Below are 12222 nucleotides of genomic sequence, written 5' to 3'. Positions count from 1 at the left end.
CTGAATATCTCTCTCCAGACAGCCCTGAATATCTCTCTCCAGACAGACAGCCCTGAATATCTCTCTCCAGACAGCCCTGAATATCTCTCTCCAGACAGCCCTGAGTGTCTCTCTCCAGAGAGACATCCCTGAGTGTCTCTCTCCAGTCGTCCCTGAGTGAGTGTGTGCAGTATGGGTGTGCAGGCGTCCTGGAGACCGTGACACTCTGATCTGTGTCTGGACGGTGCCGGGAAGTCCTCCCTGCTCTACAAGCTCAAGTTTGACGAGTGTGTGGATACCATGCTGATGGTGGAGATGCTGGAGATGAAGGAGAACGTTGTGGAAATGTTGTTCATGCGACCAGTTGTACAACATTCGCTATGAAAGATTACTGGCAATGCTGCCAAAAGTTGTGAGTGAATCAGAATCAGAATTCAGTTTATTCGCAATGTATGTTATATAAACACGGAATTTACTGTGGCAGGGAGGTGCAAACACTAAACATATATGAATCTCAAATTAAGTAAAGGTACAAAAGTTTAACTATTCCTAAGAACTAAACAATCTAAGAATAAAACAATTTAAATATAAAATAAAATATAAATATAAAAATTATGAATAAGAATAAGAATGAATCATGTGTCAGTAGGGATGCTCACAGCTCTGTCTGGGATCAGAGAGCAGGGGGATGCCCACAGCTCTGTCTGGGATCAGAGAGCAGGGGGATGCCCACAGCTCTGTCAGGGATCAGAGAGCAGGGGGATGCCCACAGCTCTGTCTGGGATCAGAGAGCAAGGGGACGCCCACAGCTCTGTCAGGGATCAGAGAGCAGGGGAATGCCCACAGCTCTGTCTGGGATCAGAGAGCAGGGGGATGCCCACAGCTCTGTCTGGGATCAGAGAGCAGGGGGATGCCCACAGCTCTGTCTGGGATCAGAGAGCAGGGGGATGCCCACAGCTCTGTCTGGGATCAGAGAGCAGGGGGATGCCCACAGCTCTGTCTGGGATCAGAGAGCAGGGGGATGCCCACAGCTCTGTCTGGGATCAGAGAGCAGGGGGATGCCCACAGCTCTGTCTGGGATCAGAGAGCAGGGGGATGCCCACAGCTCTGTCTGGGATCAGAGAGCAGGGGGATGCCCACAGCTCTGTCTGGGATCAGAGAGCAGGGGGATGCCCACAGCTCTGTCTGGGATCAGAGAGCAGGGGGATGCCCACAGCTCTGTCTGGGATCAGAGAGCAGGGGGAAAAGATGGCCGTCACTGGACCTGGGACGATCTACCACCGGGGCTCAGATGGTCCTGGGTCCTGTAATGGCCCTCAGGTCAGTGAGTGAGGGCAGAGGTGGACTCGTCATGTTGCACCAACACTAGACCTTAACTGGGCTTAAGGTTGTTTTTGTCAATTTAGAAAACTGGACCTAGACTGGATGGATTTGTGATTCTTAAAATGTGTTAGGTACCATGTTTTTTTCAACATGGTGACTCACTGTCTTCTATTGAGATCAACTTTTAATAATTATGATTGCTATGTAGGCCTACTTGTGAAAAATGCACTGTAACGACTTCTCGTTGATAAATGCTATATCTATTTTAAAAATAAATGAATAAATCAAGAATTTTATTTTCCTATCAACTTAGCAAATATTTAGCTAAATTACATTTTATGGCGGGGAACGTAAATCGAACGTAAAAGGATTTATAACCCTTATTTAGGTGGCATGAGCATCGCCAACTTAATTCTGGCCTCCAGCGCGCCCTTGTGATTGTTAACAGAGCAGCGTGTTCCTCGTTCCGTGATGAACGGAGGGGGTTCCCCACCCTTCCGCACCAGAGCGAGGCTGCGCCTCCACCACCGGCATTCCCAGTGTGCACCGCGATCAGACCAGCAAAAAATAGTCCGGCAGCTAACAGAAAGGCTGAGAAAAGAGAACTAGAGAAAGATAGCTAGCCAGACATTTCATATTAAAATCATATTTTGAAGGTCGCCAAAATTGCTGACATGGCTGACAACGAGAAACTGGACAACCAGCGGTTGAAAAATTTCAAGAATAAAGGCCGCGATTTGGAGGTAAAGTACTCTGCTTCTCGTCGAGGTGCTTCTCTGTTTTACTGCTTCGCCTTCGGGTTCCGCTGTGACGTCGTTTATAATTTCCACGATCTGAAACTTTGCACCCTTCCTTGGGCCTTATCCAATCTTAATTTTAAAATCTACAGGCTTCTAATGTACCTCCTTGAGTTTTGATACTCAGATCAACGCTAGATTGCTTGCCAACTAGTTAGCTTACAAGATAGCTAGCTAGTGATAGCTGGCCGCTAACCTTGCTTAGCAACGCCTCTCTCTAGACTACTAGTGTCGCTCTCCCGTTCATACCCCAGGCCGACCAGTCTGACGTGCTTAAATAGATACCAGGCTATCTTAGACCAGGCTGGACGCCAACAGCTCTAGATGTATCTATGTGACATGATAGGCAAGCTGAAAGGAAATACTTCTCTGAATTGACCAAAGATCAAATACTTTAACGTAGACAAGTGCCGCTTCAGCTAGCTAGCTAGCCACCCATCCCCCGTCCAGCTAACCAGATTAACGTTAGCTTGGTATGCTAACTAGCTTTACTGCGCTATATAGTCTACACGCATCAAATTCATACCGATTTCCTTGCATGACGACGGCCCAGCTCGTTGTTGCGCAACACAGTGTGTTATTTTAATCTAAATCTAGCATAAATGATGGATAAAAGTTAACACAACCTTGTGTTAACAGCTCGTGCTAGCCTGATGCTAGTCGCCACCTAGCTACTGTAACAAACTATCTCAGTATCTGGGAGCCAGACTTCAATCTCGCTAACATGGAACACACTGTCTGGCTAGACAGCTAAATGTAAGCTAGCTGGCTAATGTTTAACGAAGCTGCTGTTTTCTGCTTTGAATCAGCCCCACAGGGATGGATATATTGCACATTTGTGGCGTGATTGTAGCGGAAAGCAGCCATCTCACCAAAACAATGGCGGAATGCAGGGCCCTCCCTATGAACTTCCAGCTCAAACGTAGCTGTTGAAATAGTTAGGCTTGCCAACCGCCACAGCTTTTCAGCTGCTTGAGGTCCAAATAACATATCTAACCCAGATTAAGCACACAGATGGGGAGACTGGATTGCTTTGGCGACCTGTCACCATAGTAGTCGCCGGGTTTCTGTGCAAGGGGAAATGTTACCCCCGGATTCAGATTCAATCAGTAACTTGACGTTCTCATGTAATGGGGTGCATTTCTCTTGTGTAATCAACGCCAGGGGCCTTGTTTGCGGTAGAAACGCGCTGCGTTCAACTGGAATCTTCGCTGTACTGTATGTCCTGTGTTACACGCTTGAGTTATACATGTATATCAAGACTGGGTTTGGCTTCGAATTTCAGACTATGAGACGGCAGAGAACTGAAGTGGTGGTCGAGCTTCGCAAGGTAAGGACGATTCACCCGTTATCCTGTTTCCTTAGCGATGCCTAGTGCCTTTAGGTAATCCTAAATACTTAAAGCACAGAAATTATTATGATAATGTTATCTTTCCTGCTGGTGTAGGGGTTTACTATGTTTAGTTCACTGGAACCCAACATCACTATTTATTTAACTGGATCCATGGCCTTGACCATAAGACATGACCAAGACCATGACCATCACCTTGAACACACGTATTGTAATAATGTATTCATTTAGCAGACACTTTTATCCAAAGTGGCATACTGTGCAGACGGCGATTTGAACCTGCAACCTCTTGATCTGGAGTGAAATTGACAAAATACCCATCCTGACCACTGAGCTATACCCATCCCCATGCTCTACCACTGAGCTATACCCATCCCCATGCTCTACCACTGAGCTATACCCATCCCCATGCTCTACCACTGAGCTATACCCATCCCCATGCTCTACCACCGAGCTATACCCATCCCCATGATCTACCACTGAGCTATACCCATCCCCATGCTCTACCACTGAGCTATACCCATCCCCATGCTCTACCACTGAGCTATACCCATCCTCATGCTCTACCACTGAGCTATACCCATCCCCATGCTCTACCACTGAGCTATACCCATCCCCATGTTCTACCACTGAGCTATACCCATCCCCATGATCTACCACTGAGCTATACCCATCCCCATGATCTACCACTGAGCTATACCCATCCCCATGCTCTACCACTGAGCTATACCCATCCCCATGCTCTACCACTGAGCTATACCCATCCCCATGCTCTACCACTGAGCTATACCCATCCCCATGTTCTACCACTGAGCTATACCCATCCCCATGATCTACCACTGAGCTATACCCATCCCCATGATCTACCACTGAGCTATACCCATCCCCATGATCTACCACTGAGCTATACCCATCCCCATGCTCTACCACTGAGCTATACCCATCCCCATGTTCTACAACTGAGCTTTACCCATCCCCATGATCTACCACTGAGCTATACCCATCCCCATGCTCTACCACTGAGCTATACCCATCCCCATGCTCTACCACTGAGCTATACCCATCCCCATGCTCTACCACTGAGCTATACCCATCCCCATGCTCTACCACTGAGCTATACCCATCCCCATGCTCTACCACTGAGCTATACCCATCCCCATGCTCTACCACTGAGCTATACCCATCCCCATGATCTACCACTGAGCTATACCCATCCCCATGCTCTACCACTGAGCTATACCCATCCCCATGCTCTACCACTGAGCTAAACCCATCCCCATGCTCTACCACTGAGCTATACCCATCCCCATGCTCTACCACTGAGCTATACCCATCCCCATGCTCTACCACTGAGCTATACCCATCCCCATGCTCTACCACTGAGCTATACCCATCCCCATGCTCTACCACTGAGCTATACCCATCCCCATGCTCTACCACTGAGTATTTAAGTGTGTAACCTTCTGTTGTTCCCGCAGAACAAAAGAGACGAGCATCTACTGAAGAGGAGGAATGTCCCCAACGAGGACCTCTGTGAGGACTCTGACGCTGACAGCGACTTCAGATCGGTAGGATCAGATCTCCCGCTCTGACCAGCAGAGCATGCAGCAAGCACAGCAGATCTGTGAGGGCTCAAATGGGTAGTTTTAATCCTGTTCTGCTTCTCTTACAGCAAAATACTTCTCTTGAAGCAATAGTTCAAGTAAGTACAGCATGAATCATGCCTACATATTTTCTCATGAACTGAGTTAATGCAACACAGCATCAGAGTTGACACTGGTCGGTAGGTCTATATAGGCAAGGCATGCTGATATTACTGCTCTACGGTTATATTGTGTGATGTATTTAAAATGGAATTATTGTATTTTATAATTTCCGCAAGCAGGAAGCCTGGTCAAGTATAATCTGGTATAAACAGACACAGTCAATGTAGTCTGGATTAGATAGAGGTGGAGTCAGTGTAGTCTGGATTAGATTCATTCTCTGTAATTGATGAGTCTCTGTGATTGGTGCAGAATGCGACCAGTGACAACCAGGGAGTCCAGCTGAGTGCTGTACAGGCTGCCAGGTAGGACCTCCCCCCTCCCTGCCTGTATAACTCTGTTTAACCAAATGAATGTTCCACCTTCCTCTGTGGATGCGCTGATGTGATGGCACCTTGTTTCTGCCTTGTGCGTTCAGGAAGCTGTTGTCCAGCGACCGTAACCCTCCAATAGATGACCTCATCAAGTCTGGGATCCTGCCAATTCTGGTGCACTGTCTGGACAGAGATGACAAGTAAGGAGGCAGTACTGGGAGGCTAGGAGGCTGTACTGGGGGGCCAGGAGGCTGTACTAGGGGGCTAGGAAGCTGTACTGGGGGGCTAGGAGGCTGCACTGGGGGACTAGGAGGCTGTACTAGGGGGCGCCAGGAGGCTGTACTAGGGGGACCTGGACACAGAGGGGCCAGAAAGCAATCATCTGATTGTTTTTAAATGATGTTGCCGTGGGTTAGCAGAGCAGATATTCCTATATGTTTAATGTATGCACCTCCCTGCCAAAGTCAATTCTTCTGATTCTGAGATGTGACGAATGAGACATGAGTCATCCCTCTCTTCTCACTGTGTGCCTTGATCCTTCCTCCTCCCCTCTCGCTCTCACTCTGTCTGTCTCTCTCTCGCTGTCTCTCTTCCCTCCCTAGCCCGTCTCTCCAGTTTGAGGCAGCCTGGGCTCTGACCAACATCGCCTCTGGAACCTCAGAGCAGACACAGGCCGTGGTGCAGTCAAGTACGTACCCCCCAGGACCCCTTCCAACCCCCTCCCCCAGGACCCCTTCCAACCCCCTCCCCCAGGACCCCTTCCAACCCCCTCCCCCAGGACCCCTTCCAACCCCCTCCCCCAGGACCCCTTCCAACCCCCTCCCCCAGGACCCCTCTTTACCCCCTCCCCCAGGACCCCTCTTTACCCCCCTTCTAACCCTAACCCCCCCGATGATGCTGGCAGGTTAGTCTGGTAGTCTGGTAGTGCTGTCTGGTAGTGCTGTCTGAGACAGCTACAAGTATGCTGAGCTCTGGAGAGCTGACTGTCTGTCTGTGTGTGTGTGTGTGTATCCTGGTGCAGATGCGGTGCCTCTGTTCCTAAGGCTGCTGCACTCCCCTCACCAGAACGTGTGTGAACAGGCTGTCTGGGCCCTGGGGAACATCATCGGTCAGTGACTTCCACCTGCTATCTACCTGTGTGTGTGTGTTTCTCAGTGTCCTGGAGATAATGTGAGTGTGTGTGTGCAGGTGACGGTCCTCAGTGCAGGGACTATGTGATCTCCCTGGGCGTGGTCAAGCCCCTGCTGTCCTTCATCAGCCCCTCCATCCCCATCACCTTCCTCCGCAACGTCACCTGGGTCATGGTCAACCTCTGCCGCCACAAGGACCCCCCGCCCCCCATGGAGACCATCCAGGAGGTGAGGGGGTTGTGTGGGTGGTGGTGTAGATCTCCAGACAGCTGCAGGAGTGTAAACACACTGATCCCCTGGAGGAGATCAACTGTCTGCTAATCTCACATCTACTGAACCAACTCTGCTGATCTGAGGGGTTTACCGTTCTCCATCTCACCTGATCTCTCTCTCTCCTTCTCTTTCTCCTTCTCTCTCTCCCCCCCCCACTCTCTCTCAGATTCTGCCAGCTCTGTGTGTGTTGATCCACCACACTGATGTCAACGTGAGTACAACACAAGCTAGCTGTGTGTCACATGATCACATGTGTGTCACATGATAAATGTGTTGGTAGTTGGCTGGAGTCTGCAGGTAGATCACCTCACCTAGCTGTGTGTGTGTGTGTGTGTGTGTGTGTGTGTGTGTGTGTGTGTGTGTGTGTGTGTGTGTGTGTGTGTGTGTGTGTGTGTGTGTGTGTGTGTGTGTGTGTGTGTGTGTGTGTGTGTGTGTGTGTGTGTGTGTGTGTGTGTGTGTGTGTGTGTGTGTAGATCCTGGTGGACACGGTGTGGGCTCTGTCCTACCTGACTGATGCAGGGAATGAGCAGATCCAGATGGTGATCGACTCCAGCATCGCACCTCACCTGGTGCCCCTGCTCAGCCACCAGGAGGTCAAAGTTCAGGTAGGGTCAAGGTCAGGCTGGGATCCAACTTCCTGATAGGAGGATGGAGCAGAGTTTTCTCCAGCTGTGATGTTCACGTAGAAGCATCAGAACACAGTCACTCCATCACTCTCTCTGTTTGTCTCTCACTCTGTGTAGACTGCAGCGTTGCGTGCGGTGGGGAACATAGTGACTGGTACAGATGAACAGACCCAGGTGGTGCTGAACTGTGAAGCTCTCAGCCACTTTCCCTCTCTCCTCACACACCCCAAGGAAAAGATCAACAAGGTACCACACACACACACACACACCCCTCTGTGTGGCTAGCTATGCTGGAGGTGATGAGATCAGAGGCAGGTGTCAGAGGGAGGGAGAGAGAGATAGAGTTGTGTGGAAGAGAGAATGACTGAGGGGATCATAGCTTCCAGAAGGTTCTCATCAACAAGAATCCAGATCCAGACGACCGCAAGAAGAAGAAGATGGTTCATATGTGTCTGGTATTGAGGGGAGGGGTGGAGGAGTGTGTGTGTGTGTGTGTGGTACCTCGGGGCGGTGGCAAGGGTGCTGTAGACCCCCTCGTGTCTCTGCTGAAATCGGAGTGCATCTGAGGCCTGTCACTCAAACAGAGGCCCTGGTGACACGGCCAATGAGGAGAGCCTCAGGACCGCCCTGCCCCGCCCTGCCTCACCCCCAGCACCTGCCTCGGCCAGAGGCCCCTCTGGAGGCCCCTGGAGTCTGATCCAGCTCAGCCACACACACACAGTGGGAGGCCTCACTGCTCTGTGGAGAATGCGTTGTGATAGCTGCTGTTCTCCTGCCCTCCATCAGGAGGCAGTGTGGTTCCTGTCCAACATCACCGCCGGCAACCAGCAGCAGGTGCAGGCTGTGATAGACGCCCAGCTGGTCCCCATGATCATCCACCTGCTGGACAAGGTGCCCCCCCCCCCCCCCACTGTTCATTGTGCCGTTCCAGCTATGAAACTGTGTGTTCTTAATGTAGCTGTGTGTGTTTGAGTCCTATTGTGTGTGTGTGTGTGTGTGTGTGTGTGTGTATTCACGAGTTATGTTGCTATGTGTGTGTGTATATTGACTGAGTTGTGTTGTCTTCAGGGAGACTTTGGCACCCAGAAGGAAGCAGCCTGGGCCATCAGCAACCTCACTATTAGTGGGAGGAAGGACCAGGTGACTACTCCTCCTCTCTCTGTCCTCCTCCTCTCTCTTTGTCCTCCTCTCTCTTCCTCTCCCTACTCCTCTCTCTCTGTCCTCCTCTCTCTCTTTCTCTCCTTCCCTCCAGCTCTCCCCCCACCCTCAGCCACTTCCTGTTTGTTCACACCCTCCTCTGACCCTGGTTGCCCTCCCCTCCCCTAGGTGGCGCACCTGATTGAGAAGCAGGTGATCCCTCCGTTCTGCAGCCTGCTCACGGTGAAGGACGCCCAGGTGGTGCAGGTGGTGCTGGATGGCCTCAGCAACATCCTCAAGATGGCTGACGAAGAGGCTGACACCATCGCCAATCTCATCGAGGAGTGTGGAGGTTAGCTGCCTACATTATTTAAGTACAACGTGGTTGTAACAAGTCCTGGCTGCAGTGACTGGATGAATGTTGTGTGGATGAAAGCCTGTGACATCCTGAGGTTGTCCTCTCTGGTGTCTCAGGTCTGGAGAAGGTGGAGCAGCTGCAGAACCATGAGAACGAAGACATCTACAAACTGGCCTACGAGATTATAGATCAGTTCTTCTCTTCTGATGATGTAAGGCTTCCCTGGTCCACCATGGTGGCTGTCCTCTCATCTATCTGTCATCTGTATCCATCCATCTCATCTCTCTTATCAATCATCTATCAATGTCTTTATCCATCTAACATCTGTGTCCCCCCTGTCCTGTCCTCCCTGACCTGTCCCCTCTGACCTGTCCCCTCTGACCTGTCCCCCCTGACCTGTCCTCCCTGACCTGTCCCCCCTGACCTGTCCCCTCTGACCTGTCCCCCCTGACCTGTCCCCCCTGACCTGTCCCCCCTGACCTGTCCCCTCTGACCTGTCCCCTCTGACCTGTCCCCCCTGTCCTGTCCCCTCTGACCTGTCCCCCCTGACCTGTCCCCCCTGACCTGTCCCCCCTGACCTGTCCCCTCTGACCTGTCCCCCCTGACCTGTCCCCCCTGACCTGTCCCCCCTGACCTGTCCCCCCTGACCTGTCCCCTCTGACCTGTCCCCCCTGACCTGTCCCCCCTGACCTGTCCCCCCTGACCTGTCCCCCCTGACCTGTCCCCCCTGACCTGTCCCCTCTGACCTGTCCTCCCTGACCTGTCCCCCCTGACCTGTCCCCCCTGACCTGTCCCCTCTGACCTGTCCTCCCTGACCTGTCCCCTCTGACCTGACCCCCCTGTCCTGTCCCCTCTGACCTGTCCCCTCTGACCTGTCCCCCCTGACCTGTCCCTCTGTCCTGTCCCCCCTGACCTGTCCCCCCTGACCTGTCCCCTCTGACCTGTCCCTCTGTCCTGTCCCCCCTGACCTGTCCCCTCTGACCTGTCCCCTCTGACCTGTCCCCCCTGACCTGTCCCCCCTGACCTGTCCCCCCTGACCTGTCCTGCAGGTGGATGAGGACTCCAGTCTGGCTCCAGAGCCGCTCCAGGGAGGAAGCTATGGCTTCAGCTCCAGCACCAACCTGCCGGCGGAGGGATTCCACTTCTAGAGGACTGCCGGGGCGAGCCGGAGTTTTGTTGGCGATGCAGCACTCTGTTTAACATAAAACAAAATTGAGAGAGAGAAAGAGAGTAAAAGAGAGAGCGCGAGAGTGTGAGAGAAATTAGATCCATTGTGCTTGGCTCGTGGGATCCATGGCTGCATCTTTATCTGAGAGAATATGTGTGGATTTCATTTGGCATTCCAGGGGGGAAAGAGCCCAAATGGAGTTTGAGATGGCGAGTGGGTGAGAGTGAGTGAGTGGCTACATGTTGCTAAACAAACAAAACATCTACATCGAGTGCGTTGAGAGAGGCGTGCCCTCCTAGCCAGCGTGTTGTCCGAGCTGTCGTCTCCTAACCCTGACAACCAGGACAAACACACCGTGTCCACCAGGGAGGACACCCAGAGACGCACGTCATCATCAAGACAAATTTGGAGGCAACGAAAAAGAAAACACAACTTAGACGTAAGATGAACCATATCGCAATTCAGCCTCCGGCCAGAGGGGGCTCCACCCTCCACGCTCCCCTCCCCCCTACCAGCCACGCTGTCAGACGTGTGAGTGAATGGACCCATCGTGTATGAATGTCTGGACTCAATGCTGGGGAGCCAGGTTCATCTCCTCCAATCAGAAATCCTCGATTGGGCGTGTCCCCGCCCCCTGTCCCTGTAGCGATGGGCGGGGCTAGGAGGCCAGCGTCGCGTGTGCAAGAGCGGACGAGTGGTGTGTGTGCGTGTTTGTGTGCGTGACTGGAGAGTGTCAGACGGGATGAAAACGCAGAGAGAATAAACCCTCCAATCATCTGGAACAAGCATGGAGGAACAAGGAAGTAAAACAGGCTCCACCTCCAGAATGGGAGGGGCTTCGCCTCCCTAGAAAGGAGCAACTTTGGCAACGACAAAAAAAAAAAAAAAAACATTGCAAGGATTTCTTTTGTTTCATTCAAATGTGTATTAAGTTAGTATTAAGTGACACTGGACACGGCTGTGGAGGGAGTCGTGCCTGTTCGGATGCAGCTTTAGGCTTGCTTTTATGCCTCCAGTGTCAATCTTTTTTTATTTTAATTTTCAGCTTTTACTTTTGTTGCTTGTAAAGGTGTCCAGGCTTGTAAAGTAACCTCACACCATAGCTAGCTTCTTACGGGACACAGGTTTGATGCTGTGAAGCCTCCACATCACTATCATAGTACTCAGCATGATCTCCTGGGTTCTTTTATTTCAATTTAAGCAGAAATCAGTGCTTGGCAGTTGGTTGCCATAGCTTCCAGCTCTGACTCATCACAAGGGGGAAATAAAAGCAACGGCCATTTTGTGACTTTGTATTTCATAACCTTGCATGTACTAAACTCTAGCACAGTTGATTTCAATTTTCTTTTGTTCCCTTAGGCTGTGTACACTGTCATTTTTTATTTTTTTTTGTAAACTGTCGCCCCCCCCCAGACTTTAGTCTCCTCATTGCAGAAGAATCTGACCAATTTTGCACATGTACTGCAGAGTAAAGGCCTGAATTCATCTTTAAAGGAGTGCACTAGACTTTCAAATCAGACCTCCACACGCCTTCATGATATGCACCATCCAACCATAAACGTTTATTTTATATTTAGTAAGGTAATCCACCAAATAAGACATTTGGGGACGATTTGGATGAAGGAGAAAAAAAAAACTGTTTTAAGGAGTTGCAATAATGATGCTGTTGCAAGGTGATACAGCAGAGTATAAATTTCCCTCTAAACTTAAGAACATTTCTGCTGTACTTTAAGTCATCTCCAATCCCTCAACCTTCTGTACCATTTAGGCCCATTTTTTCTTTGTATTAATTTCAAAACACTGTAGTAATGGATTACACTTTGTGGTCATAACCTTCTGTTGAACATAGGGTATTTTTGGGCAGAATTCCTTGTTAGCAAAGATGGGGTTTCAAAAAAAAAATATGACGAGGAAGAACATGTGGTTTGCTGAACCAGTTGGAGATAGACTACGGGATAGGTTGTCTTCTAAAAATAAATAGTGAAACCCAAATGGCCGTTGTG

The 12222-nt window shown here is 50.6% G+C and overlaps 1 protein-coding gene across 1 annotated transcript; it reads left to right on the top strand.

Moving 5' to 3' along the window:
* Nucleotides 1–1828: 1828 nt before the first annotated feature.
* On the top strand, nt 1829–12211 carry kpna4 (karyopherin alpha 4 (importin alpha 3)). The gene is made up of 17 exons (XM_084674004.1): nt 1829–2045; nt 3385–3429; nt 4929–5018; nt 5123–5152; nt 5466–5518; nt 5632–5727; nt 6130–6215; nt 6549–6635; nt 6716–6885; nt 7097–7141; nt 7404–7535; nt 7674–7802; nt 8343–8447; nt 8625–8696; nt 8883–9045; nt 9168–9262; nt 10101–12211. Exons 1-17 carry the CDS (start codon nt 1977–1979, stop codon nt 10197–10199), a joined length of 1566 nt encoding a protein of 521 aa, XP_084530130.1. The 5' UTR covers nt 1829–1976; the 3' UTR covers nt 10200–12211.
* Nucleotides 12212–12222: the final 11 nt, after the last annotated feature.

This window comes from Hypomesus nipponensis, chromosome 15, assembly GCF_054491055.1.
Source record: "Hypomesus nipponensis isolate SF chromosome 15, ASM5449105v1, whole genome shotgun sequence".
Classification (NCBI taxonomy): domain Eukaryota; kingdom Metazoa; phylum Chordata; class Actinopteri; order Osmeriformes; family Osmeridae; genus Hypomesus; species Hypomesus nipponensis.
This window is presented reverse-complemented; position numbering and strand designations above follow the sequence as displayed.

Excerpts from the sequence above, each read along its gene's own strand:
- kpna4 (XM_084674004.1), top strand. The coding sequence starts at position 1,977 with ATGGCTGACAACGAGAAACTGGACAACCAGCGGTTGAAAAATTTCAAG. Across the intron at positions 5,728-6,129 it reads TGTCTGGACAGAGATGACAA|CCCGTCTCTCCAGTTTGAGG; the intron begins GTAAGGAGGCAG and ends TTCCCTCCCTAG. Across the intron at positions 7,536-7,673 it reads ACCAGGAGGTCAAAGTTCAG|ACTGCAGCGTTGCGTGCGGT; the intron begins GTAGGGTCAAGG and ends CACTCTGTGTAG.